Below are 27567 nucleotides of genomic sequence, written 5' to 3' on the forward strand. Positions count from 1 at the left end.
AGCCCACCTCCAATTTTTGGCATGCTGCTTATCTTTGAGTCTCCAGTAGTGCCACAGCCCATTGTGGAGATCTGCTTTTGACATGTCTTAGCGAACAATGTCTGGCTTTAAGGAAAGTGCAGAGTGGCTCCTGTTTCGTTGGGTGGAATTTTCCAGTCCCGCCTGCTGCGAGTTCCTTGGCGGGCGGGAAAATTTGGAGAGAGGTCAGAGGTCGGAATCCCGTCAGCAGGGAATCAATTGGCAATTTTCCCCCCACCACCACTTCTCTGTGGTAGGTTGGTTTTGCTGCTGAACCATGTTGGGAATGCTATTTGCATACATTAGCATGTCATGAATATTCATTAAAATGCTACTCGTCAGAATCACATTCTCTCCTACCCAGTTACCTGGGTTATAGGTAAGCCTAGTAGGTAGGGATATCTTGTGGGCCGAAGGGCCTGTTTGTGCTGTAGTTTTTCTATGTTCTCATGCAGCTATCCCCCCTCACTTCCCTCGTGTCTTTGAGGTGAGTGCAACGTTAGAACCCTCCTGCACCAGGTTTCTCGGCAAGACCAGTGTGACGCCATAGTGGGGGTGGAGGGTTGGTCTGCCCACGGTGGGTGCCTCCATCCAACCACCTTAATGCACCAAACTACTCTCATCGCTGTGGTAATCAAGCTGTATTAATGGAACTTGATGATACCCCTAAATACTCTTTCCTGCAGTTTGATCCAGCGCCTTGCAGAGATGAACCACATGTTACCCGCTGCACCCCACATTACTTCCTGTAAAATCTTATATGTACAGTATTGCCATGAATTAAAAGTTGGTCTGATCACCATGGGACGACAGCATTCGGTGTGTGCTGTTGATCTCAGGCAGGGCCGCACTCAGGGGCAGCACAGTGGTTAGCACTGCTGCCTCACAGCGCCAGGGATCTGGGTTCAATCCCTAGCTTGAGTCATTGTCTGTGTGGAGTCTGCATGTTCTCCCCGTATCTGCGTGGGTTTCGTCCGGGTGCTCTGGTTTCCTCCCACGTTCTGAAAGACGTGCTGGTTAAGTGCATCGACCCGAATAGGCGCCGGAGTGTGGTGACTAGGGGAGTTTCACAGTAACTTCATTGCGGTGTTAATGTAAGCCTTACTTGTGACTCATAAATAAACTTTGAAATAGAGACCAGCATTGCCACAGGCGGCAAGATGGAGGAAGGATGATAGAGACATGGGGGACACTGGAGTATGGTGCTATTGGAGAGGGAGGTAGAAGGATTACAGAGACATGGGGGGACGTTGGCATATGGTGGAGTTGGAGAGCGGGGTAGAAGGATTCAGAGATATGCAGGGCGCTGGGGTCTGGTGGGACTGGGGGATGGGGGAAAGGATGGCAGGCCAAAGGTGTGGAAGCTGGAGCCCAACATGGAAGACTAGAATGCCAACACAGAAAGGAATGGATCGAAATTGAACTGCATGAATAGAAGAGGATGCACAGACTCCAAAGTAGGAGAGAGTGGTTGTGTTAGTGTGGCACAGAAACTCATAGGGGGACGGGCATGTCTGGGGGGAAGGGGATTCTCCTCTCTATCTGACTGTTCACACAGCCTCAAGATGGGGAAAGGGCGAGGAACTTTTGCACTTTGTGAGGGCATTTAAGAACTAACCACATTGTTGTAGACCTGGAGTCACATGTTGGCCAGGCCAGGTAAAGGCGGCAGATTTCCTTCCCTGAAGGGCATTAATGAACCAGACGGGTTTTTGCCACAATCGATAATAGTCCCACGGTCACCATTACTGAGATTAGTTTTCGATTCTGGATTTTATTTTGTTGACTGAATTTGAATTGCACGAGCTCCTGTGGTGGGATTTGAACTCCTGGTCCCAGAATGTTAGCCTGGACCTCTGATACAACATGAAACCAGAAAGTGCTGGCAAAGCTCTAATAGCACCTGCGGCGAGAGAAACAGAGTTAATGTTTTGAGTCCAGTGTGACTCTCCGTTGGGATTGGATAACTTGTCCAGATTTAGGGGGGATGTGAGGAATAACTTTTTTACCCAGAGAGTCTGGAATGCGCTCCCTGGGAGGGTGGTAGTGTCGGGTTGCCTCATATCCTTTACAAAGTACCTGGGTGAACACTTGGCATGTCATAACATTGAAGGCGATGAGCTAAGTGCTGGTAAATGGGATTAGGTGGGAGGGCAGGTGTTTCTAATGCAATGGTACAGATTCCATGAGCTTGAAGGGCCTCTTCTGCACTGTATGATTCTATGATATTACTACTGTGCCATCCTTGCCTCATTGTTAAGGGATTGGGAGCTAATTATTGAAAAGAACAATGGAGAGAAATCCCTTGCTTTTCCTGGAACCTTTAACCTCTACCTGAGATGGCAGAGGAACAATTGGAATGTTCCAGATGAGTTTGGGCTGCATATCTCAGCCTTTCCGACTGGGCACATCAGCACAGATTTTGAAGTTGCTGTTCAGTTGGACGGATTTGTGAGGAGACCATTTCTGGGACACTCAGCCCAATTTAACTTTCACAGCTTGTTTGTCAGCCTTATGTGTTTCATTTCCTTTGTACCGTGCAGCACTCCTTCAGTACTGCACTAGTGTCAATCTGGATTATCAAATTCCATAGCTAGGAGCAGGAGAAGGCCATTCGGCCCCTCAAGTAGACAGCCTTTATGAGAGTCAGTGCAGATTTGATGGATCGAATGGCCTCCTTCTGCACTGTGGGGATTCAATGATTCAGGTAGGATTTTTCATCAGATAAATATCCATTAATGTTCGAGGAGATATCAGAAGACTTGCCATTTTTCCAGAGTATTGTATTTTCGTGTTACAGCTCTGGATCCTAATGGTCCAAGTAAATTATTAAGATTGTACTGAGTCTGTTGCCATGCATTTCTAAACATGGCTGAATGTTGAAACGTTTTTGTCTAATGTTTTTGCCTGTGACAATGGTATAAAGCCTCAACAGTATAGAGAGTAAATTGCCAGCAATAACTGAGAGTTTGAGATGGCAATCATTGCAAGCAATCCGGTAGTCAGAAACAAAAATTACTTTGTTCAGCCCTAACTTCCGAGGCACAGTTTTAGTCCATGGAGAATGGGACGTCAGTGGGTTAAAATCAGAGGAGTAGCCTACTCACTGGATCCATGCCATCCGTGTAAAAGTAGGAGGTCTTGCTGCAACTGTACAGGGTACTGGTGAGGCCGCAGCTGGAGTACTGTGTGCAGTTTTGGTCGCCGCACTTGCGGAAGGATATTTTGGCCTTGGAGGGAGTGCAGAGGAGGTTCACTAGGCTGATACCGGAGATGAGGGGGTTGGCCTATGAAGAGAGACTAAATAGACTAGGTCTGTAATCGTTGGAGTTTAGAAGGATGAGGGGGGATCTTATAGAGACTTATAAGATAATGAAAGGGATGGATAGGGTAGAGGTAGAGAGATTCTTCCCGCTTAGGAAGGACAGTAGGACTAGAGGGCACAGCCTCAAGATAAGGGGGGGGGGCAGTTTAGAACGGAGCTGAGGAGGAACTTCTTCACTCAAAGGGTGGTGAATCTCTGGAATTCTCTGCCCGTTGAAGTGGTGGAGGCTACCTCACTAAATATATTTAAGTCACGGGTACGTAGATTTCTGATAGACAAGGGAATTAAGGGTTATGGGGAGCAAGCAGGAAAGTGGAACTGATCCACTTCAGATCAGCCATGATCTTATTGAATGGCGGGGCAGGCTCGAAGGGCTAGATGGCCTACTCCTGCTCCTATTTCTTATGTTCTTGTGTGGAACTTACAGCACAGAGAAAAGCCATTCAGCTTCACACCCTGTGCTAATGCCCACGATCCACTCATACCAACTTATTTTATCTCAGCCTATCAACACCTTCCTCTATTTCGATCCACCAGAAGCAGAGGGAGATGTTGATAGGCTGAGATGAAATTTATTTTTCCAGCTTCCTCTTAAAGTCATCCATGCTGTCCATAGAATCATAGAATCCCTACAGTACAGAAGAAGGATGCCATTCGACCCATTGAGCCTGCACCAATAACAATCCCACCCTAACCCTGTGACCCTGTATATTTATCCTGCTAATCCCCCCGAAACTAGTGGCAATTTAGTATGGCCAATCAACCTAACCCGCACATCTTTGGACTGTGGGAGGAAACCGGAGCACTCAGAGGAAACCCACGCAGACACAGAGAAAATGTGCAAACTCCACACAGACAGTGGTACAAGCCAGGAATCGAACCTGGGTCCCTGGCACTGTGAGGCAGCAGTACGAACCATTGTGTTCATCTCCATGCAGTAGCAAGAATGACTTCCTAACCATTCTTTCAGTAAATGTACTTCTCCTGAGTTCCTTACTGGATTTATTAGTGGTCATCTTATATTTATGGTCACTAGTTTTGGTTTTCCTTACAAGTGGGAACACCTCCTGTACGGGTTTGATTTTATGAGGTGCAGGGGTCCAAGAAACTTCCAAAAAAGTTGGGAATGAACTTTCCCCTCTTCCAGTGGGTTGTCCCACAAGTGTTTAATGGTCATCAGATTGTCCAGACAGGTAAATCAGGTTCAAGAAGAGGCCATTTGACCCTTCAATGCTGTCCCACCATTTGGCAGGAACATGAGTGATCTGATTTTGGCCTCAGCTTTCCCATCCAGCACCTTTGATTCTCTTGTCAGTCAAGAAGCTATCTAACTCAATCTGAAACATAGTCAACGGCCCTGCTGTCTAGAGGAAGAGAATTACGTTCAAGCGTATGAGTTGGGAGCAGGAGTAGGCCATTCAGCCCCTTAAGCCTGCTTTACCATTCAATAAGATCATGGTTAACCTCATTATTGACTTAACTCAACTCGCCCACTTCTGATGAACTATCTATCTCAGGCCTTAAAAATATTCGGTGACCCAGCCTCTACCACATTCTGGCAAAGCAAGTTCCAAAAATTCATGACTCACTGAGGGGGGAAAAAAAATTCTCTTCATCTCCGTCTTAAATTGGAGACACCTTGGATGGAATTTTCCCTTGCCGCTGGCAATCGTCGTGGGTGGGGGTGCGGGGGCAGACGTACAAATGTCTGTTGGCCTTGGGGCAAGCACGGCCAAACAATCCTGCCCTATATCTTTAAATTCTGTCCCCTATTTTTTAGACTCTCCTACAAGGGGAAGCAACCTCTCAGCATCCATCCTGTCAAGCTCCCTCAGGATTGCCCATGTTTCAATAAGATCATCTCTCATTCTTCTAAAGTCCAACAGACCCAGGCCCCACCTGTCCAACCTTCCCTCATTAGATAATACCCTCCATCCCAGATACCAACTGAGTCAACCTTCTCTGAACTGCTTCCAATGTGCTTTCTTAAATAAGGAGACCAAAACTGTGCACGATATTCAAACTGTGATCTCACCTTTGTCTTGTACAATGGTAGCAAAACATTCCAACTTTTATATTCCCTGTTCCGTAATAAACAGCAGCATTCCTTCCCGATCACTTGCTGTGTCTGTATATTCTTATCATAGAAGCATAGAATCCCTAGAGTGCAGAAGGCCCATTGAGTCTGCACCGATCACAAACCCACTCGGGTCCTATCCCCACAACCCCATGCATTTACCCTAGCTAGTCTCCCTGACACTAAGGGGAAATTTATCATGGCCAATCTACCTAACCCGCACATCTTTGGAGTGTGGGAGGAGACCAGAGCACCTGGAGGAAACCCACGCAGACATGGGGAGAACATGCAGACTCTGTACAGACACTTTGGAAGAAGAGTTGGAATCGACTCAAAAGGTGAACTCTTTTCCACAGATGCCCAATGTGCTTGAGTTTTTCCAGCACTTTCTGAATTTATTTCAGGAGAGCCAGGTCTGGGCGAAGTTCACAAGACTCAAACTCACCTCTCAGCCCAGGTTAAAGTAAAGTTTATTTATTAGATACAAGTAAGGCCACACTTAGAATACTGTGTACAGTTCTGATCACCCTGTTATAGAAAGGATATTATTAAACTAGAAAAAGTGCAGAAAAGATTTACAAGGATACTACCAGGACTTGATGATTTGAGTTATAAGGAGAGGCTGGATTGACTGGGACTTTTTTCTCTGGAGCGTAGAAAGCTGAGGGGTGATCGTATAGAGGTCTATAAAATAATGAAGAGCACAGATCAGCTAGTTGGTCAATATATTTTCCCAAAGGTAGGGGATCTAAAACTAGAGGGCATAGATTTAAGTGAGAGGGGAGAGATACAAAAAGGCACAGAGGGGCAATTTTTTCACACAGCGAGTGGTGAATGTGTGGAACAAGCTGCCAGAGGGAGTAGTAGAGGCGAGTACAATTTTGTCTTTTAAAAAGTGTTTGGACAGTTACATGGGTAAGATGGGTATAGAGGAATATGGGCAAATGTGGGCAATTGGGGTATAGGGGTTTAAAAAACCCCTTTAGCTTAGGGGATTAAAAAAAAGGGCAGCATGGACAAGTTGGGCCAAACAGCCTGTTTCCATGCTGTAGCCCTCTATGACTCGATAAGGCTTACATTAACACTGCAATGAAGTTACTGTGAAATTCCCCTAGTCGCCACACTCCGGTGCCTGTTCCGATCAGCATATCTTTCAGACTGTGGGAGGAAACTGGAGCACCCGGGGGAAACCCATGCAGACACAGGGAGAATGTACAAACTCCACCCAGACAGTGACCCAAGCCGGGAATCGAACCTGAGTCCTCGGCCCTGTGACGCAGCAGTGCTAACCACTGTGCCACCATTGCAAAACAGGCTCACTGTAGGCTGATGTCCTGCTTGAGACAAACTTGAGACAAAGCGGCAATATTTTAATCAGGGGTTAGCCAGGGTCAGAGTAACGTTACATTTGATGCTGGATTGCTGTGCCTCCAGACCTTAATTCATTCGAATTTGCTGCAGCTGTATTATTTATGGCGCTTTGGATGAGTGTACTTTATATGATATTCCATTGTTCATCCTCCAAATATTTGCTGAAATATTAATTAAAGGAGAGGGAAAGCCTAAAGGGAGAACCTGCAGTACAAAGTGCTACCCGACATGCATTATTGAACAAACAGTGAAGGATGCAACTCCTGAATTCTAGGAGATATCTTTGATTTAGTGAGCCATTCTCCCTCCCATGGAGACACATCATTGATGGCCTTTTGTTGCTTTGGCTGTACATTATGTGTTAGCCCGCGTCAGTCCCAGAGGGATCCTGTTCTGAGGACATCAGATATTCAGGCTGCCTTAGCACATCGTCTAAGATGTGGTGCAACGAGCGAGGCAGTGGGGGGAGGAAGCAAGACTCTGACTGCACTGGGTGCCTCCAGATGGATGCCTCAGGATAGCGACTTGTCTGGTATCAAGAGGAGATCTCAAAATTGGTCATAATTTGACATCGGTTTGCTCCAAAAGAAGTCGTGGAGAAACTGTAGCAGAATTGGTTTAGTTTGCCTCAGATGTTGCACATTTCCAGACCTCATGGACTTTAACCTGTTATTTACCGCCATAGTTTGTGTCATTTCAGATACACAACATAATGTAATTTCTGTATGACTTTGCTTTGTTTTGTTTCTTGACTTTGTGCAGGAACCTTTCAATCTAAATCTCATTTAGACTCAATTTCTGGACCACTATTTGACATAATCAGTTTCTTTTAAAACCCAAATTCTCTCCCCTACTCTCCTGAGATGTAAGGCAGTATTTTAACTTACAAAATGGTTGGGTTTAGGTTGGGAGGCAGGAGAGGTTGAAGGCCTGGATTTTCACTCCAATGTCAGGTATGCAGACTTGGGATCTTTCCCAGCTCCAGCTCCAAGCCAACCCATGCCACTGCATGCCTCTGTATGCACCCTCATACCCTCCATGCCAACCTATGCTTCTGTACTCAGCGCAGACAATTTTATTTTTAAAACTCCAGATGTTTCCTTTCAAAAGTTTAAAGGACGGGGTTTTTAAAGTCCTTGGAAACTTGACAGCTCCCCGTGGCAGTTGCTTGACAGTCTTGACAGTTGATTTTGACAGGGCTATTAGCAGCTCTGATGAGCTTGACAGTCATGAGTATATGCATTTTTTACAGACATTAATGCCTGCTTTTAACAATTCCAAGTACCACCTAATCCATACAAAGGACCCCTGACCAACCTCAAAGGCGTCCCAGGACCAGATCAAAGTGTAATCTTACCTCTCCAAAGGGGTACCCTGACTATCCAGGTGGATCCACCAAGTTTAGATGTACTCTTACCTGTTCTAATTTGCAAACTCCAGGTAAGATGCTCTTTTGGAGATTCAATGGAGACTCGATGGACCGAATGGCTTTCTTCTGCACTATAGGAATCCTACGAGAATCTATGGTTCTTCCTTGAGCTGGATGCTCCCCTCCCCCCTCCTCCATCAACTTGGCCAGTGTTTCTGGTGCAGACCTCCTCATGTGGGGATGAGTGGCCAACTCCTCATCCTCAACTGGATGCCCAGCCTGCCATTATGGAATGGGTCTCCATAACTTAGCAAGTCAGTTGAGAGAGCCACAGCGTACATAATCAGCAATGCAGTAGAATGCCAATTTTTAATTGATAGATGTTGGAGTTTCTTGTTGCATTTTAAAACCAATCACATTGTCTTGACTCTTTACAGTTGCCAGTGAAGATCTACAATCCAGCTTATACTTTGTCAATGGATCTTTGCAAGAGGTAGTCTTTGCCAGTACCATGGGGACACTGTTACCATGCCCTGCATCAGGGAACCCCCCAGCAACCCTGCGCTGGTACCTTGCGACGGGGGAGGAGATGTACGACGTCCCAGGGATCCGGCACGTCCATCCGAATGGAACTCTTCAGATCTTCCCTTTCCCTCCTTCAAGTTTTAATAACTTAATCCACGACAATTCGTACTATTGCACAGCAGAAAATCCTTCAGGGAAAATTAGAAGTCAGGATATCCACATTAAGGCCGGTGAGTACGATAATGGTCTTATCAGAGTGTGGGAGTGATAATTATCTTACTGCTTTCAGAATCCTTCGCTATTCAGATTAGGATCTCGACAATGTCATTGTGTAGAAACGCTCTTGGATTGCATTTTTGTTCATTTAAAATCAGACAAATTTTGCATCACTGGAGGAGACTATTTGGCCTGTTTCACTTGTGCCAACCCTCTGAAAAAACTCTCCAAAGCTGGCTGATATCTTATTTCCACACTTGAGCCTAATTCAGTTACTAAAGTTACTGTTGAATCTACTTTCACTTACCTGTTCAGTCAGTACATTCCAGATCATTATAACTTGCTGTGGAAAAGAAACTTTCCTCATTTCTCTCTTGCCAATTTTGTTTTAAGTTTATGTTTTGTTTTATTAGTGTCACAAGTAGGCTTATATTAACACTGCAATGAAGTTATTGTGAAAATCCCCTAGTCGCCAAGCTCTGGCACCGGTTCGGGTACACTGAGGGAGAATTTAGCATGGCCGATGCACCTAACCAGCATGTCTTTCAGACTGTGGGAGGAAACTGGAGCACCCGGAGGGTACCCATGCAGACATGGGGAGAAGGTGCAGGCTCCACAGAAACAGTGACCCAAGGTGGGAATTGAACCTGGGTCCCTGGTGCTGTGAGGCAGCAGTGCTAACTGCTGTGCCACTGCGCCAGCCCACAAATTATCTCAAATCTGTGACCTCTACTGACTGACCCATCTCCCAACAAAAATAGTTTCTTCTTTGCACTCTTACCAAAACCAATCATGTTTTGTTTTGAACACCTTTATTACATTCCCTCTTAGCCTTCCCTGCTTTCAGCCTCTCGAGTATCTCCATTCAACTGAAGTTCCTCACATTGGTGCCATTCTAGTGGACCTTTACTGCCCCTGTTCTAAGGTCCTGACATCCTTCCGAAAATGTTGTGTCCTCAGCATCGAAACCCATGCTCCGGCTAGGGCCTAAGTAGTGATTTGTAAATAGCTTCCTTACTTTTGTCCTCAGGATCTCTGAACGCTGGCCTGGATCTAAGTACTGTCCTCTCAGCTCCGTGATCTGAATTAAACCCACCTTCTATCAGTGACGGGGCACCATCCTAACGCAGTGAACCGTTGTCAGATCCCAGACAGCCTGTTGGTGGAGGATAGAACTGAAGCTAATCTTTCCACACTTTTATAAATGTTTATTTATGGTAATTGGAATCAGAATCAGATGCTAATGATCAATCTTTTCTTTCTGTTTCACCGGTCTCTGCCTTTCATTATCAGCTGTTTTATAATGGAGTTTGAAGTGTATGATTTAATAATGAAGAAAAGATCTCTACCTCATTCTTCTATAAAACCCCCCTTCATACCAAGATTTTGATCACCTGTCCAAGTACCTCCTTACTTAGCTTGCTATTAATTTATTCTGATAAATCTCCTGTATAAATCTCCCTTTGAGCCTGCATCGATAATAATCCCACCCAGGCCCTATTCCCGTAACCTCATGTATTTACCCTGTTAATTGTCCTGACACTAATAGTCAATTTAGCATGGCCAATCAACCGAACCTGCACACCTTTTGGAGTGTGGGAGGAAATTGGAGCGTCCAGAGGAAACCCACGCAGACACGGGGGGAGCATGCAAACTCCACACAGACCTGAGGCTGGAATTGAACCCGGGTCCCTCTCACTGTGAGGCTGCAATGCTAATCACTGTGCCGCCCATCTCCTGTGAAGGCTCTTTGGGCATATTACTATTATTGGGCAAGTTGCTATTGTTGTTTAATGAACATTGTTACTGTTTGACAACATTAATCCAGCTCCAATCCTTTCCTCCAGTTTTAAGAGAGCCCTATACGGTCCGTGTGGAGGATCAGAAAGCCATGCGAGGGAACGTAGCAGTATTCAAGTGCATTATCCCCTCCTCTGTGGAGACTTATATCACTGTAGTGTCATGGGAGAAAGACACAGTTTCACTTGTCTCAGGTAAGATCAGCCTGTTTCTTTTCAGCTTTTCGTAAGGGAGACACCTTGACTGCGATGATAAATTAGATGTTTCACTTGTGTGTAAATATGAGCAGTTTATTACGTGCTGTTTGATAATCTGACTCATCCAGTAGATATATTCTACTGTCGTTGAAGGACATTGCGTTAAATTCTCTCTCATCGAATGTGATATTTTACATTGATTGCTGGTTTCTGGGTGAACAGTTGAAGATTTGGCAGAAACACAGCTTTTTCTGTTAATATGCCTCTTGGACAACCCCAACAATGTAGTTATGAGGTTTTGCAAACTGTCAAGTGACATTTGCCACTGCCAGAAGATGATCGCTTTGAACTGCAAAGAAAGTTTGGTACTTGGATGGTAGAATGGAGAGTTTCTCTTCAGTTGCTCTCTCTATGGCAATCAATGATGGTTTGTCCAGAAGGCAAAATGTGTTTGACATGGATCTGAATTTACATTCACCCTGAAATAGAATTGTTCTGTTGCCCATTTGGTAGACGTTGAGATGCGGCTGAGTAAAGCCGTGGAGAAGATGAATGGAATGTATTATACATTGCTCAATGGTTGTCTATCTGTATTGCTCTGATTCTCCTTTTCTGCTACGCTAAGTTCTACCAGGCCGGTTCAGCTTGGCCATCTGTGAGACAGGTAAGCAAGGATGTACCCAGGCTTGAAGCAGCTGCAATTGTCTTGGTTCATAACAGGGTTTTTTATACCGGCCTGCTGGGTGCATTCCATAATTGGAAGAATCACATGACAAATTTTATCTTGGCGCCACTGAATTTGTGTCTATTTAGATTGCACTTATTTACTATTTCAAGTCTCGGATTGGATGCTCTGCCATTCCCAGCTGTGTTTGACCAGGTTAGGATTGTCTTCGCTGGAGTTCAGGCAAATAAGGGGGGATCTCATAGAGGCTTATAAAATTCTAACAGGACTAGACAAGGGATAGACGCAGGGAGGATGTTCCGATGATGGGGGTGTCCAGAACCAGGGGTCATAGTCTGAGAATTTGGTGTAGACCATTTAGGGTGGAGATGAAGAGATATTTCTTCACCCAAAGAGTGGTGAGCCTGTGGAATTCATTACCACAGGAAGTAGTTGATGCCAAAACTTGAACGTATTTAAGAGGCGGCTAGATTTAGCACTCGGGGTGAATGGGATCAAAGATTATGGGGAGAGAGCAGGATTAGGCTATTGAGTTGGACGATCAGCCATGATCGTGACGAATGGCGGAGCAGGCTCGAAGGGCCAAATGACCTCCACCTGAGGCCATTTGACCACCTGGTCCTATCTTCTACGATTCTATGTTTGTGGAAACAGGGAGAACTTGTTTGAGCTATCGATGCCTTTCTGTTACGTGGAGTCACTAAATGTATAAGGCTTGTGAACATTTAATAAATGATTGCACCGACATTTATCCTGTCGGCCCATGAATGAGGAGTGTTCACTTGGATGAGGAACTGGAGCAGTGGTGGGTGACCTAGGCTAGTGAGTGGGCCTCAGGAGTGGCCCTCCTTCACATCAGTGGGCCGAAAGATTGAAATTGGGCTTGCTCACTTTACCACAATCCCATGAATAAGATTTAATATATTTAATACACGCCGAATATTTCATAATGAGTTATAGAAAATGCTTAATTAGTTATATATTAATGGAACTATCATCAACTTAGAAACAAGAGAAATATTTACACTTTGGACACAGAGTGAGTGCACGGCTCTTGCACTCAATGTTGTAGGCAATCAGCACACAACTCACTTCACTTGTCCCTGTTTTAGGTGCATGTCACTTTAGTCATATCGGTAGGAAAGAAACTACGCAGATGGGGTGGCATGGTGGCACAGTGACTAGCACTGCTGCCTCACAATGCCAGGGACTCGGGTTCAATTCCAGCCTCAGGTCAGTGTCTGTGTGGAGTTTACACATCCCCCCCCCAATGTCTATGTGGGTTTCCCCTGGTTGCTCCGGTTTCCTCCCATAGTCTAAAGATGTGCAGGTTAGATGGATTAGCTATGCTAAGTTGTCCTTTAGTGTCAGAGGGATTGTCAGGGTAAATGTGTGAGGTAATGGGAATAGGGCCTAGATGGGATTGTGGTCGGTGCAGATTCGATGGGCTGAATGGCCTCCTTCTGCACTGTAGGGATTCTATGATCAAATTAGCAGAATGTGGCAACCTTGTGTGTGGGTAACAGTCAACAAAATGTCTACTGGGCCACATGGGGCCTCCAGGCCACAGGTTATCCACCAGTGAACTGGAGAGAGTGGTTTTGTTGAAATAGTACACTCATCCGTAAGTGAAGATTGCCAATCAGACCACATGCCAGCCTCCAAAACTATCCCTGGTTCCTTGCCTAAGTGGTCATTCCGCATCATGAGTGATAGTGAGATTTGACCAAAGGTTATAATGCAGGGCCATTCATGATGGCCATTCTCAATCATTTCCATTTTCCCAAAACTCTCTTTGCAACAGGGACCATCGAGTAGTTGAATGTGTCGGCTTCAGGGGACAACCGCAGTAAATCGAGTTCCCCGATCAAATGCCTCTTGATTCTAATGTCAATAAATATTTAAATACTCCGGAATGCTGTTCAAAATGCAACATTCAATATTCCCTCACCTCCCTGCTCCTCGCTAGTTTGACAGTACAAAGGCTGCTTCTTTATCTGACAGCAAGGCTCTGAACCATGATCTTTTGATTCATAATGCAGCCCTGAGCTTTCTGTGCAATAAACCCCAACCTTGGCATGTTATGGCCTGAATTCTCACACAGACAGAGAGGCTCCTGGGTCAAACTGCTAGCAGAGGGCCAAATCAGGAACTGCTCTCTGCCATTTTCATGGTGGTCGGAGTGGCGAATGGGAGCAGGTTACAAATCGCATATCCCTGTGTCACAGAGACAGCAGCTGACTTATATGGGCAGCTGCCTCCACTCATTTGGGTAAGGCAAGTGTCTGAACCCTGACATATTCAGGTTAGAGATGTTTGGAGCAGGTCTGAAGATTGTGGATTTGTTGGGATAGCCAGGACACCCTTTTGGAGAAGTAAGGTACCCCTTTAGATATGGTCCTATCACATGGTTGTGATAGAAAGGATATGAGCCTACTAGAAATGTCAAAACTGTCAAAGAACTGTCAACACTGTCAAAAAATTGTCAACCAACTGTCACGATATCAAAGATTGCCAACACTGTCAAAGAATTGTCAAAATGTATTGAAACTGTCAAAATGCTCATTAGAACTGGCATAGACATCAAAGGATTTAACCCTTCTGGGCTCTAAATTTAAAAGTGTGAAGTTTAGTTAAAAAAAAAGTCAATGATTGATATTTCACTCTGTCTCTTGACATAAACCCTTCAGTTATCATTATGAGATTTGTGCTGTAATGCTGATTTTACAACCTAACATTATCACACTGGGGTGCCTGTTCTGTGAGCAGTTGGACTGTGGGGTCCAAGGTTATAGAATAGAAAGATTTGCTTTCCTAATGGATTAGTTCAAGGAATTTCAATGTATTTTGAATGTTTCTTTTTAATCAATGAAGTTTTTACTTTATGCTAGCATGGCTCCTGAAGTTCATGGCTCACAATGAGCATGGCTCATTGTGGATACTCAGTGAGTTGGCATGGAGGGGTAAGAGAAAAGATGGGAGATATGGATTGGGACAAAGCTGGTACTAGGGCTATAAAAGGCCATGGGGATGTGGGAGCACGGGTAGGCATAGTGGGTTTAAGGGGCCAAAGGAGGTAGGTAGAGGTGAAATTTGAATTCAATAATAACCTCTGGAATTAGTCTAATGATGACCATGAAACCATTGTCGATTGTCATAAAAAAGCTATCTGTTTCACTAATGTCCTTACCTGGTCATATAACATAGAATATAGAACAGTACAGCACAGGAACAGGCCCTTCAGCCCATGATGTTGTGCTGAACATGACGCCAAATTAAACTAATCCCTTCTGCCTGCCCTTGGTCCGTATCCCTCTATTCTGTGGTCTGTGACTCTGAATCCATGGCAATGTGGTTGACTCTTAAATGCCCTCAGTGATGGGCAATAAATGGCCCAGGCAGCGACATCCACATCCCACGAATGAATAAAAAAAGTGAGAATGGATCTGAACCAGTGAAGAGAACACAAAGGACCCGTCCGTTCTGTCAAATCTTTGGTAGGGTTTACAAGAAGCAGTGTTTTGTATTGGAAAAAGTACCTCAAAATGTTGCCTCGTGGAACAATTTCAGCAGGATCCCTTTAATTGATTGATAGACTGAAGATATTTATCGTAACTAAAGTGATGTGCTAAAGCTGTCAGCAAACAAATTGAGTTTGATTTAATGGAGGTCACGATCTCTTGCCTGTGGTTACGTTCTATAAATATGACCTACATTTAATTCCACTGAGGAAATATCTTAAACAGGCACGTGTCAAGGCAAGCCCTTGAGGGCTTGAAATGTCAAGGGTCAGAGAATCTGATGACATTTTCCAGGAGAGGTCAGTGACGGGTCTAGAGTAATTGGTAATTGTTGAATTATTTTTATTGTTTTTGGTACATTTTATTCAATTAGTTAATGGCAGGGCGGACATTTTAATTTTCTTAACAAATGCAAGCAATAAATTTAGGAATGTCAACGTGGTTAAAGGGACAGTGTCCCTTTAAGATCATCTGCACCAGTGAAAATGGATATCACAAAAATGTTCAAAGCAGCTCTTTTTTATAGAAATGTTGGAGTTGCTTTCATAATGTTAAACACTGGACCGCAGCAGGACTTTCAACCTGAGATAAAGAATAAATTGAGGGCATAGGGTGTTGCCATGGCACAGTGGTTAGCACTGTTGCCTCACAGCGTCAAGAACCTGGGTTTGATTCCCAGCTTGGGTCACTATCTGTATGGAGTTTGCACGTTCTCCCTGTGTCTGCGTGGGTTTCCTCAGGGTGCTCTGGTCTCCTCCCACAGTCCAGGTTGGTTAGATTGAATGCAACCGGAATCGCATCTCCATCAAGGACGGTCACCTCAGCACTTCACTGTACCACAAGCCCATGCATAACCTCACGATGCTTCCCCAGCTTCCAAGCCTAAACATGTTAGAGAAGCCATTCCCTGCAGACAAGCCCTTCGTATACACAGGATCTGCTCAGATCAGGAGGATCACAACAGACACCTACAGATGCCTTCAAAAGAACAGGATATGGTGCTTGATTGACAGTTCCGACACACCACAGCGAAAAACCGCACCGACCTCCTCAGAAGACAAACACGGGACACGGTGGACGGAGTACCCTTCGTTGCCTGGTAGTTACTAGGAGCTACGACATGTTCTCCAGAGCCTTCAACATGTCATTGATGAAGATGAACATCTCGCTAAGGCCATCCTCACACCCCCACTTCTTGCCTTCAAAAAACCACACAACCTCAAACAGGCCATTGTCCGCAACAAACTACCCAGCCTTCAGGAAAACAGCGACCACGACACCACACAACCCTGCCACATCAACCTCTGCGAGACGTGCTGGATCATCAGCAAGGATGCCATCATCTCACGCGAGAACACCATCCACCAGGTACATGGTACATACTCTTGTGACTCGTTGTCTACCTGATACGCTGCAGGAAAGGATGTCCTGAGGCATGGTACATTGGGGACACCATGCAGACATTATGACAACGGATGAATGCTCAACAACTACCAGGCATTCCCTTCCAGTCAGGAAACACTTCAGCAGTCATGGGCATTCAGCCTCTGATCTTTGGGTAAGCATTCTCCGAGGTGGCCTTCACAATATACGACAACGCAGAATCGCTGAGCAGCGACTGATAGCCAAGTTCCACACACATGAGGACAGCCTCAACCAGGATCTTGGGTTCATGTCATACTATCTGTAACCTCCACAACTTGCCTGAGCTTGCAAAATCTCACTAACTGTCCTGTCTGGAGACAGTACACATCCCTTTAACTTGTGCTTGGCCCTCTCTCCTCTCATATTGTCTGTACCTTTAAGACCTGATTACCTGTAAAGACTCACATTCCAACCATTATCTTGTAAATTGCGTTTCTGTCTATTTTTGCCCTGTTGGTGAACACAACTCCTCACTCACCTGATGAAGGAGCAGTGCTCCAAAAGCTTGTGCTGCCAAATAAACATGTTGGACTTTTAACCTGGTGTTGTGAGACTTCTTACTGTGCTTACCCCAGTCCAACGCTGGCATCTCTACATCATGGATTGATTGGCCAGGGTAAGTTGCTCCTTTGTGTCAGGGGGATTAACTGGGTAAATACATGAGGTTATGGGGATTGTTGTTGGTTCAGGCTTGATGGGCCAAATGGCCTCCTTCTCCACTGGAGGGATTCTATAATTCTATAAATTACCTGAGGATTAAAAGACTCCCTTAGCCACAAATAACCTCTTGCCCTCGCATCCACTCCCCCCCACTCCCGAGCTTTGAGTTGTCGCAAACCCTTCCCTTATTCTCTTTTGTATGAATGTGTCAAGTGTGTACACGCACATCAGGAATAGCTTACCTTTATCTATTAGTGTCACAAGTAGGCTTCATTATCACTGCAATGAAGTTACAATGAAAATTCCCTGGTCACCACCGACTGGTACTTGTTTGGGTACACTAAGGGACAATTTATCACGGCCAATGCACCTAACCAGCACATCTTTCAGATTGAGAGAGGAAACTGGAGCATCTGGAGGAAACCCATGCAGACACGGGGAGAGCATGCAAACTCTGCACAGTTACCTAAGGTTGGAATTGAACCAAATCCCTGGCTGGAGTGCTAATGACTGTGCCACCATGCTGAATAGGGGAGAAGCAGTTAGAAATTAAAATGTTGCCACAAAACAAGGATGTATTGTAAGATTCGGCTATTGTAAGATTTGCCATGGTAAATTACCCTTAGCGTCAGGTGGACTAGCAGGGTAAATACATTAGGGTTAGGGGGATAGGGCCTGGGTGGGATTGTGGTTGGTGCAGACTCGATGGGCCAAATGGCCTCCTTCTGCAATGTGGGGATTCCATGATTCGATTCTATGATTCTCCATAGCCATACACATTTTTGCAGTGGATTTCATAAACAGGATTGAGTGTTCCGAATGCGAAACCTTTGCAGAAGTTTGCACTGACATGAGACACACTCTCTCTCAGCCCATGCAGCAGCTCAGAGCTGGAGCTGGGCCTGAGCTTTGCACCTTTAATCAGGCAACATAAAATAAACAGCGGTAAACAACTGGAGGACAAGGCAGCTGAAGGGGGCCTGAGTTATCACTCCTAATACCCCAGGCTGCATTGTCCTTACAAAACATTCTCCACTCCATATGTGGATACAGTTGTGGAAGTGCAGGCCTGGGATGCGGGATATGTGATCCCGGCAGGAAAGACTGCCGTGCAGAAGCCCAATTTTGTTAAGATTTGAGGTTTACCATTTAGGTGTTGGGAACAGGGGAAGAGTGAGGGATTTGTGCATTAAGGTGGCCATTCCTCCCCCTCCCCCACACACATCTCAGTGGTTAGGCCTTCCCGATGTGACTCAAGTTATTCTACACGTGTATGTCTGTCAACTGCCACGGACTGGCCCCTTAGCAATTGATTCTGCAGCATCCTCTGTATGGATGTCTTGTCTGAAAGCCTGGCAGGCTGTCAGCTCAATACATACTCAGTGGCTGGTAGATAAACCGCCTTAAATAAGGAGGGAGAGAACTTTGGTCCTTCAATTTGGTGTATTCTGATAAATATTTTACATCCGTATCTTCAGCTTTATTTCCCATTCCTAATGTCAGTCATCAGCATTTTAAACAGACTAGAAAGCTCCCTTGTAATATTCTGTATGGGTTCGAGGTCCGTTGCATCTCAGCTAAAACAAGATGCAGCAATCAATACGGCGTTAATGCAGCCATTCTCTGGATCTGATTTCATATTAGGTTTCAGACTTGGTTGGCCACAGTAGGTTGTATTTCTTCAAGTCTACAGTTGTTACAAGAAGGCATGGGGGCGACATGATGGCACAGCGGTGACATGGTGGCACAGTGGTGACATGGTGGCACAGTGGTTAGCACTGCTGCCTCACAGTGCCAGGGACCCGGGTTCAATTACAGCCTCGGGTCACTGTCTATGTGGAGTTTGTACATTCTCCCCGTGTCTGTGTGGGTTTCCTCCAGGTGCTCCAGTTTCCTCCCACACTCCAAAGATTTGCAGATTAGGTTGATTAGCCATGGTAAATTGACCCTCGTGTCAGAGGATTAGCAGGGTAAATAAGTGGATTACAGGAATAGGGTCTGGGTGGAATTGTGGTTGGTGCAGACTTGACGGGCTGAATGGCGTCCTCCTGTACTGTAGGGATTCTAAGATCAATCCATTTTCTATGAAAGCAGTTGATTTTGCCTCAGTTGCTGAATTTCAGCACAATTTGGGGTCATGTGGAGGTGGAAATGGAGGTGCAGGGTAGGGTGCTGCAAGTATGCCTCCAAATTTGTTTCCTGCTCATTCATAGTTGGGTATAGCAGGAACAGAGAGGCAAGAGGCAGTAAGGCAATAGAATTTGAATGCTCTTCTCATGACCTTTGGTCGAACAAGGCTCATTTTCGCTGAGAGATTAGGAAGGGAATGGAGGGACTGATCAAGGGGCCACAACATGACAGGTTACTTGGGAGTGGGATTCTCCAGTAGGCTTTGGTTCCTGGTTGGGGTGGAGATCTATGGAGACCAGGCACAAGCTGATACCTTATTCAAGGCAGCCATTCTACACAGTGGATATTGGCAAGCTATTTGAGTAGGGGAATGTGAAAGCCGAAGTCAACCCAACCTTCTTGGGGGGGACAGTTTAGAACAGAGTTGAGGAGGAACTTCTTCACTCAAAGGGTGGTGAATCTCTGGAATTTTCTGCCCGTTGAAGTGGTGGAGGCTACCTCGTTGAATATATTTAAGTCACGGGTAGATAGGTTTTTGGCAGACAAGGGAATTAAGGATTATGGGGAGAAAGCGGGCAAGTGGAACTGATCCACTTCAGATCAGCCATGATCTTATTGAATCGGGGGGGCAGGCCCAAAGGGCTAGATGGCCTACTCCTGCTCCTATTTCTTATGTCCTTGTCTATGCTCATTCCTGCTATGGCCGTTACTTAAAGACCAGGAATATTGGCCAATGTTTCTTCCTCTTCTATACCCATGGGAATCAATTGTCCTGTTGCTATCATCATTCTCACTGATATTGACAAAGTCTTTAGAATGGATCTGGGTCCACATGGGAATCATCCTTGTCTGTAAGAGGTGGCAGCTCACTGGAGAACCTTGTGGAGCTGTCAGGAATGTTACCTCAGGCTGAGTGCTTTCCTGAAAGAGATTCCCAAACAAAGGGGGCTTGGGGGAAGGTGTTGGGGGATATGTAGGGGAACAGGGGAAATGGGGAGAAAGGGGAAAGGAAGCATACTCTGGAAGTCACTGACTCTCACAGGTCTTTCCCTTCTCTCAGTACACACCTTCCTGTTCCAGTTATGTCGGCTCCAATAGTAAATGCACGCTATAGTGACCATTGCTGGTGTGTTACCTTAAACTGGCAAGTGTAGTGAATCTCTGCTGCTCAGAGCTGTCAAATTAACCAGGTCAGCAGGACTGAAGAGAGGAGGAAAAAAAATCAATAAATCTATGAATTAATAATGTAGCTGCCAGAGAGAATCATGGGTAAACACAATGAATGTTTCAGGATTTAACACTTTACTATCTTATTCCTCTTGTCTTGCTGGATGTCAGAACATCTTATTTTTTATTGAATCCAAGTCTCTTGGCAACATGTTAAAATGCTAAGAAATTCTTCTATCATTACATTGCGGAGGCCGGGTTTTTGCGCCCCCCCAGTGATGGAGGCAGCTCACCATTGGCCACTGGTAGAATCTTGCGGTCCTGCTGAAGCCAATGGTCATTATGGCTTGGATGGCAAGAAATTTGTCGAGTGCAATCAGGAGGAATTTCTCATTCAGTATGTGGACGGCCCGACTAGAGAGGGGGCAAAACTTGACCCCCTCTTTGGAAATAAGGAAAGGCAGGTGACAGAAGTGTTAGTGAGGGATCACTTTGGGACCAGTGACCATAATTATATTAGTTTTAAGATAGCATTGGAGAATGTTTGTTTGGTCTGGCCCAAAAATTAAAATTCTAAATTGGGGCAAGGCCAATTTTGATGGTATCAGGCAGGGACTTTCAATTGAGGGAGTCTGTGGGAAAGCAGAGGGGTGTCTGGTCAGTGGGTGGCTTTCAAAAGTGTGTTAACCAAGGTTCAGAATAAGCATGTTCCTCTTAAAGTGAAGGGCAAAGCTGGTAGAAGTCAGGAACTCTGGATGACTCGGTATATTGAGGCCCTGGTCAAGAAAAAGGAGGCACATGACATGCATACACAGCTGGGATCAAGTGGATCCCTTGAAGAGTATAGACGGGGTAGGAGTAGAGTTAAGAGAGAAATCTGGAGGGCAAAAAGGGGTCACAGGATTGTTTTGGCAGATAAGGCAAAGGAGAATCCATAGAGCTTCTACAAATACATAAAGGGCAAAAAGTAACTAGGGAGAGAGTAGGACCTCTTATGGATCAACAAAATCATCTATGTATAGATCCACAAGAGATGGGGGAGATCCAAAGCGAATATTTCTCATAAGTATTCACTGTTGAGAAAAGCATGGATGTTAGGGAACGTGAAATACATAAGTGATGTCTTGAGGAATGTACATGTAACAAAGAAGGAGTGCTGGAAGTCTTAAAACGCATTGAGGTAGATAAATCCCCAGGACCTGATGAACTGTAACCAGGACATAGTGGAAGGCTAGGAAAGAAATTGCAGATCCCCAACCGAGATATTTGTATCATTGGTAGTCACAGGTGAGGTGCCTGAAGTTTGGAGGATGGCAAATGTTGTGCTGTTGTTCAAGAAGGGCTGCAGGGATAAGCCTAGGAAGGACAGGCCGGTGAGCCTCAGTGTGGTGCTTAAGTTGTTGGAAGGTATTTTGAGAGAAAGGATCTATAGGCGTTTAGTGATGCAAGGACTGATTAGGGACAGTCAGCATGGCTTTGTGAGGGGAAAATCATGTCTCACAAATTTGATTGAGTTTTTTGAAGGGGTAACCAAGAAAGTAGTTGAGGGCAGTGCAGTTGATGTTGTTGACATGGACTTTGGCAAGGCCCTTGACAAGGCACCACATGGTAGGGGTTGTTGCAGAAGGTCAAATCTTACAGGATCCAGGGTGAGGTAGCCAAATGGATACAAAATTAGCTTGATGACAGAAGGCAGAGACTGGCAGCAACGGCGAGGTGTGAACGGCCGGAGAATTCTAGCCTTTTGTGATTCATGCACTAGAACATTCAGATCCCTCTGCACCTCAGAACTCTGTAATCTCTCACATTTAGATGATAAGCTTCTTTTTCATTCTTCCTGCCAAAGTGGACAACATCACATTTGCCCAGATTATACCATTATTCACTTCAATCACTCCTTGTCATAGTGAGTTCCACATCCTTTCCTTTCTTTGGGTGTAAATGTTTCTTCTGACTCCCATGTAAAATTCATTGAGTGATGACCATATATTTATAATCCCTTGTTTTCATCTTCCTGGAAATATCTTTCTTGCATTATTCCACTACTTGGTGCTCTCTGTAGATTTGGGTGAAAGTTGCATTATTAAATAGAACTTTGGGAAAAATTCCTGCTTTTTTTAATATCAGCAATAAATTTTTAGTTGACGTTTATTTATTAGTGTCACAAGTAGACTTACATTAACACTGCAATGAAGTTACTGTGAAAATCCCCAGTCACCGCACTCCAGTGCCTGTTCGGGTACACTAAGGGAGAACTTAGCATGGTCATGGTCAGACTGTGGGAAGAAACCAGAGCACCCGGAAAAAACCCACGCAGACATGGGGAGAGTATACGTATTTTGCACAAACAGTACCCAAGCCGAGAATCGAACCTAATTCCCTGGCGCTGCAAGGTAGCAATGCTAACCACTGTGCCACCTAGGTGCCCCAAGCACCAATTCTTTGTTTACGCTTGGGAAAGCCTGATCTGCGCATTTTCTGCAGCTCACAAACTGCACACCCAACCCATGTGTGTCCTCGTACACTATATTTGCCTTTTCACACTGGGGTTTTTGGTTTGATTTATTGCTGTCATGTGTATTAGTATACAGTGAAAAGTATTGTTTCTTGTGCACTCTACAGACAAAACATACCATTCATAGAGCAAGCGAGGAGAGAGTGCAGGATGTAGTGTTACAGTTATAGCTAGGGTATAGAGAAAAATCAACTTAATATGAGCTATGTCCATGCAAAAGTATGATGGCAGCAGGGAAGAAGCTTTTCTTGAGTCGGTTGGTACATGTTCTCAGCCTTTTGTATCTTTTTCCTGAGGGAAGAAGGTGGAAGAGTGAACGTCTGGGATGCATGGGGCCTTTAATTATGCTGGCTGCTTTACTGAGGCAGTGGGAAGTGTAGACAGGGTCAATGGATGGGAGGTTGGTTTGTGTGATGGAATGGGCTTCGTTCACGATCCTTTGTAGTTTCTTGCAGTCTTGGCAGAACAGGCATCGTACCAAAGTGTGATACAACCAGAAAGAATGCTTTCTATGGTCCATCAGTAAAAGTCAGTGAGAGCCGTAGCAAATATGCCAAATTCCTTAGCATCTTGAGAAAGTGAAGGCACTGGTGGGCTTTCTTAACTACGACATCTGCATGGAGGGACCAGGACAGGTTGTTGGTGATCTGGATACCTAAAAACTTGAAGCTCTCAACTATTTCCACTTCAACCCCACTGATGTAGCCAGGGGCGTGCCCTCTACTATGCTTCCCGAAGTTGATGAGTTTGTGCGGAATTTGGCCACACAGTCATTGGCATATAAGGAATATAGTAACGGGCTGAGGACACAGCCTTTTGGGGCACCGGTGTTGAGGATGATCATGGAGGAGGTGTTATTGCCTATCCTTACTGATTGTGGTCTTTGGGTTAGGAAGTCTAGGATCCAGTCGCAGAGGGACGAGCCAAGCCCCAGGTCATGGATTTTGGAGATATGTTTTGCAGGAATAATAGTGTTAAAGGCTGAGCTGTAGTCAATAATTAGACTTCAGACGTAGGTGTCTTTGTTACCTAGGTGTTCTAGGGTTGAGTGCAGGGCCAGGGAGATGGCATCTGCTGTGGACCCGTTGCAGTGATAGGCGAACTGTAATGGATCCAGGCAATCTGGGAGGTTGGAATTGATTTGTGCCATGAAGGAGTTCATGGTGCAGTTTGAGAGCTGTGCTGGAGCGTGGGTGTGCAGGCAGTTTGGCTAGAAGGCCAACAGCCCAGTGTCAGGTACAAGGAATATTTAATCACTGGAATGCTTTAATTCAGAATTAAGATTCTACTGATAGCCATGAAACCATTGTTGATTGTGGGAAAATCCCATCTGGGTCACTAACGTCCCTTAGGGAAGGAAATCTGCTGTCCTTACCAGTCTGGCCTATATGTGACTCCAGAGCCAAAGCAATGTCGTGGACTCACAACAGCCCTCTGAAACGGCCTAGCCAAAGACAACTAGGAATGGGCAATAAATGCCGACCAGTGATGCCCATGCCCCACAAATGAATGATAAAAAGCAACAAATGAGCCAGAGACTATAAGATTCCATAATGGAACAGAATAAGTGACTGTAAAGGAAGTGTATTTGGAAGTGGGGCTTTAAGGAGATTGTCCCATTTATGTTGGATTATATCTCAGCTGTAAGTTTTCTATTTCTACATTAGATGCTGAACGTGTCGGCTGAGACCCCAAAACTTTGGCTGTGAGGTAAGCAGATATATTAACTCCAGTAGTCAGCTGTAAAGGAACAGTGCTTTATTGAACAAAATTAAGCAAAAACCACAAGTCCGGTGAACACAAACAGATCCTAACCGGGAAAATATAATAACGGACCCAACTTTTATGCTGAGGGGTGGAGATTTTACCATTGCTATAAATTTAGGTTTAACACTATTAGAGGACTAGGCGTCACTAATCAGTTGAGTATGTGACAGAGAGTCTCTTTGCCAGAATAAACAGGTTGTGATTGTTTGAAATGTTTGCATTTAATTTGCATAACATTATATTTTTAAACAACCTTAGGCATGTTATACATGTTGGAGTGTGGTAACTGTGTAAGAATCTGGTACATGAAGTAAAAGCCCATGGAATTTGAGGAAGTGTGTTAGCATTGATTGAAAACTGGCCAGCGCATAAAAAAGAGTGTTGGAGTAAAAACAGAAAATGCTGGAAAATCTCAGCAAGCCTGACAACATCTGTGGACAGAGTGTAGAGCCAATGTTTTAAATCTGAAGGGTCATCGAGATCTCTCTCCAACAGATACTGTCAGACCTGCTGAGATTTTTCAGCATTTTTTTTTGTTTTTGTTTCAGATTCCAGCACCCACAGTATTTTGCTTTTATCAGACAGTTGGAATTAATGAGTGCTTTTCGGAGTGGAAAGGTGTAACTCGCGGAGGACCACAGGGACCAGTTCTTGGCCTGCAATTGTTCACTATTTACATTAATGACTTGGCAGTGGGAACAAAATGTAAGGTTTTCAAATATGTCGATGGTATGAAAATAGGAGAAAGGGGAGGTTGTGATGGGGGGTATTTTGACTCTGCAAGGGGATATAGATAGATTGGGTGACTGGGCAAAAACCTGGCAAATGGAGTTTAATGTGGTGCAGTGGGAGGTCATGAACTTTGGTAGGAGGAATCAAAAGGCAGATAATTATCTAAGTGGAGAGAGACTGCAGGTGAGTGAGATACAGGGGGATCTAGGTATTCTCGTGCATGATTCACAAAAAGCTAGCAGGCAGGTCCAACAAGTGGTTAAGAAGGCAAACAGCACTTTGGCCTTTATTGCAAAGGGGTTGTAGTTTAAAAATAGGGAGGTCTTGTTGCAATTATATAGGGTGTTAGTGAGGTCGCATCTGAAATACTGTGGGCAGTTTCGATCCCCTTACCTAAAAAGGCTGTAGTAACATTGGAAGCAGTCCAAAGGAAATTCACCAGCTAATCAATGGATACTATTCTGGTTGGCAGTTGGTGACTAGTGGAGTGCCGCAGGGATCCGTGCTGGGGCCTCAGCCATTTACCATTTATATAGATGATCTGGAGGAGGGGGCTGAGTGTAGGGTAACGAAATTTGCTGATGACACGAAGATGAGTAGAAAAGCAAATTGTGTGGAGGGTGTGGAAAGTCTGCAGAGAGATCTGGATAGGCTGAGCGAGTGGGCGAGGAACTGGCAGATGGAGTATAATGTTAGCAAGTGTGAGGTTATCCATTTTGGTAGAAATAATAGTAGAAGGGATTATTATTTAAAAGGCAAAAAGCTGCAACATGCTACGGTGCAGAGGGACCTGGGGGTCCTTGTGCATGAATCGCAAAAACCCAGTCTGCAGGTTCCGCAGGTGATCAAGAAGGCAAATGCAATGTTGGCCTTTATAGCGAGGGGATTAGAATATAAAAGTAGGGAGGTCTTGCTGTAACTGTACAGGGTACTGGTGAGGCCACAGCTGGAGTACTGTGTGCAGTTTTGGTCGCCGCAGTTGCGGAAGGATATATTGGCCTTGGAGGGAGTGGAGAGAAGGTTCGCTAGGCTGATACAGTAGATGAGGGGGTTAGCCTATGAAGAGAGACTAAATAGACTGGGTCTGTATTCATTGGAGTTTAGAAGGCCGACGGGGGGATCTTATAGAGACATATAAGATAATGAAGGGGATAGATATGGTACAGGTAGAGAGATGCTTCCCACTTAGAAAGGATAGCAAGACTAGAGGGCACAGCCTCAAGATAAGGGGGGGGGGTGCGGTTTAGATCAGAGTTGAGGAGGAACTTCTTCACTCAAAAGGTGGTGAATCTCTGGAATTCTCTGCCTGTTGAAGAGGTGAAAATGTTTAAGTCATGGGTAGATAGGTTTCTGATAGACAAGGGAATTAAGGGTTATGGGGAGAAAGTGGGAAAGTGGAACTGATCCACTTCAGATCAGCCATGATCTTATTGAATGGCGGGGCAGGCTTGAAGAGCTAGATGGCCTACTCCTGCTCCTATTTCTTAGGTTCTTATGTTCTTAATTCCTAGGATGAGAGGGTTGTCCTATTAAGCGAGACTAAATAATCTGCCTCTGTATTCCTTGGAGTTTAGAAGAGTGAGGGGTGACTGTATTCAAACATATAAGTTCCTGAGGGGTTTTGACAGGGTAGATGGTGAGCTGTTTTCAGTAGTGGGAAAGTCTCAAATAAGAGAACGTAGCTACAGGATAAAAGGCCGGTCATTTAAAACCGAGGTGCGCAGAAATTTCTTTTTAGGGGGGTGGTAAATCTCTGGAATTCTTTGCCCCAAAGCGTGATGGAGGTTGGGTCAATAGATGTATTTAAAATGAAGGTGGATAGGCATTTGATAAATTGAGAAATAGCGGGCTGTGAGGAAATGGCACAGGAAAGGAGTTGAGGCTGGCGTAGATTAGCCATGACTATTGAATGGAGCGACAGGCCTAACAGGCCTGGTGACCAACTCTTGCTGCTATTGCTTGTGCTCTTGTGTTGTTTTGTAAAAAGAAAAATCATCCAAACAGCAATGTGATGAATGAACTGTCGACCATGGGTGAGGGAGGAGTGCTGGTCAGGACTTCCTACCC

The 27567-nt window shown here is 45.0% G+C and overlaps 1 protein-coding gene across 1 annotated transcript in view; it reads left to right on the plus strand.

Moving 5' to 3' along the window:
• The window catches only part of LOC145353075 (cell adhesion molecule DSCAM), a 556699-nt gene that overhangs the window by 80923 nt on the left and 448209 nt on the right, over nucleotides 1-27567 (plus strand). Inside the window, exons 2-3 of the mRNA XM_080203419.1 lie at nucleotides 8598-8915; nucleotides 10749-10895. Coding sequence (XP_080059545.1) covers nucleotides 8598-8915; nucleotides 10749-10895 — 465 coding nt within the window. The remainder of the gene's footprint in view (nucleotides 1-8597; nucleotides 8916-10748; nucleotides 10896-27567) is intronic.

This window comes from Carcharhinus amblyrhynchos, chromosome 15 (assembly GCF_965287045.1).
Source record: "Carcharhinus amblyrhynchos chromosome 15, sCarAmb.v2.hapA, whole genome shotgun sequence".
NCBI lineage: Eukaryota > Metazoa > Chordata > Chondrichthyes > Carcharhiniformes > Carcharhinidae > Carcharhinus > Carcharhinus amblyrhynchos.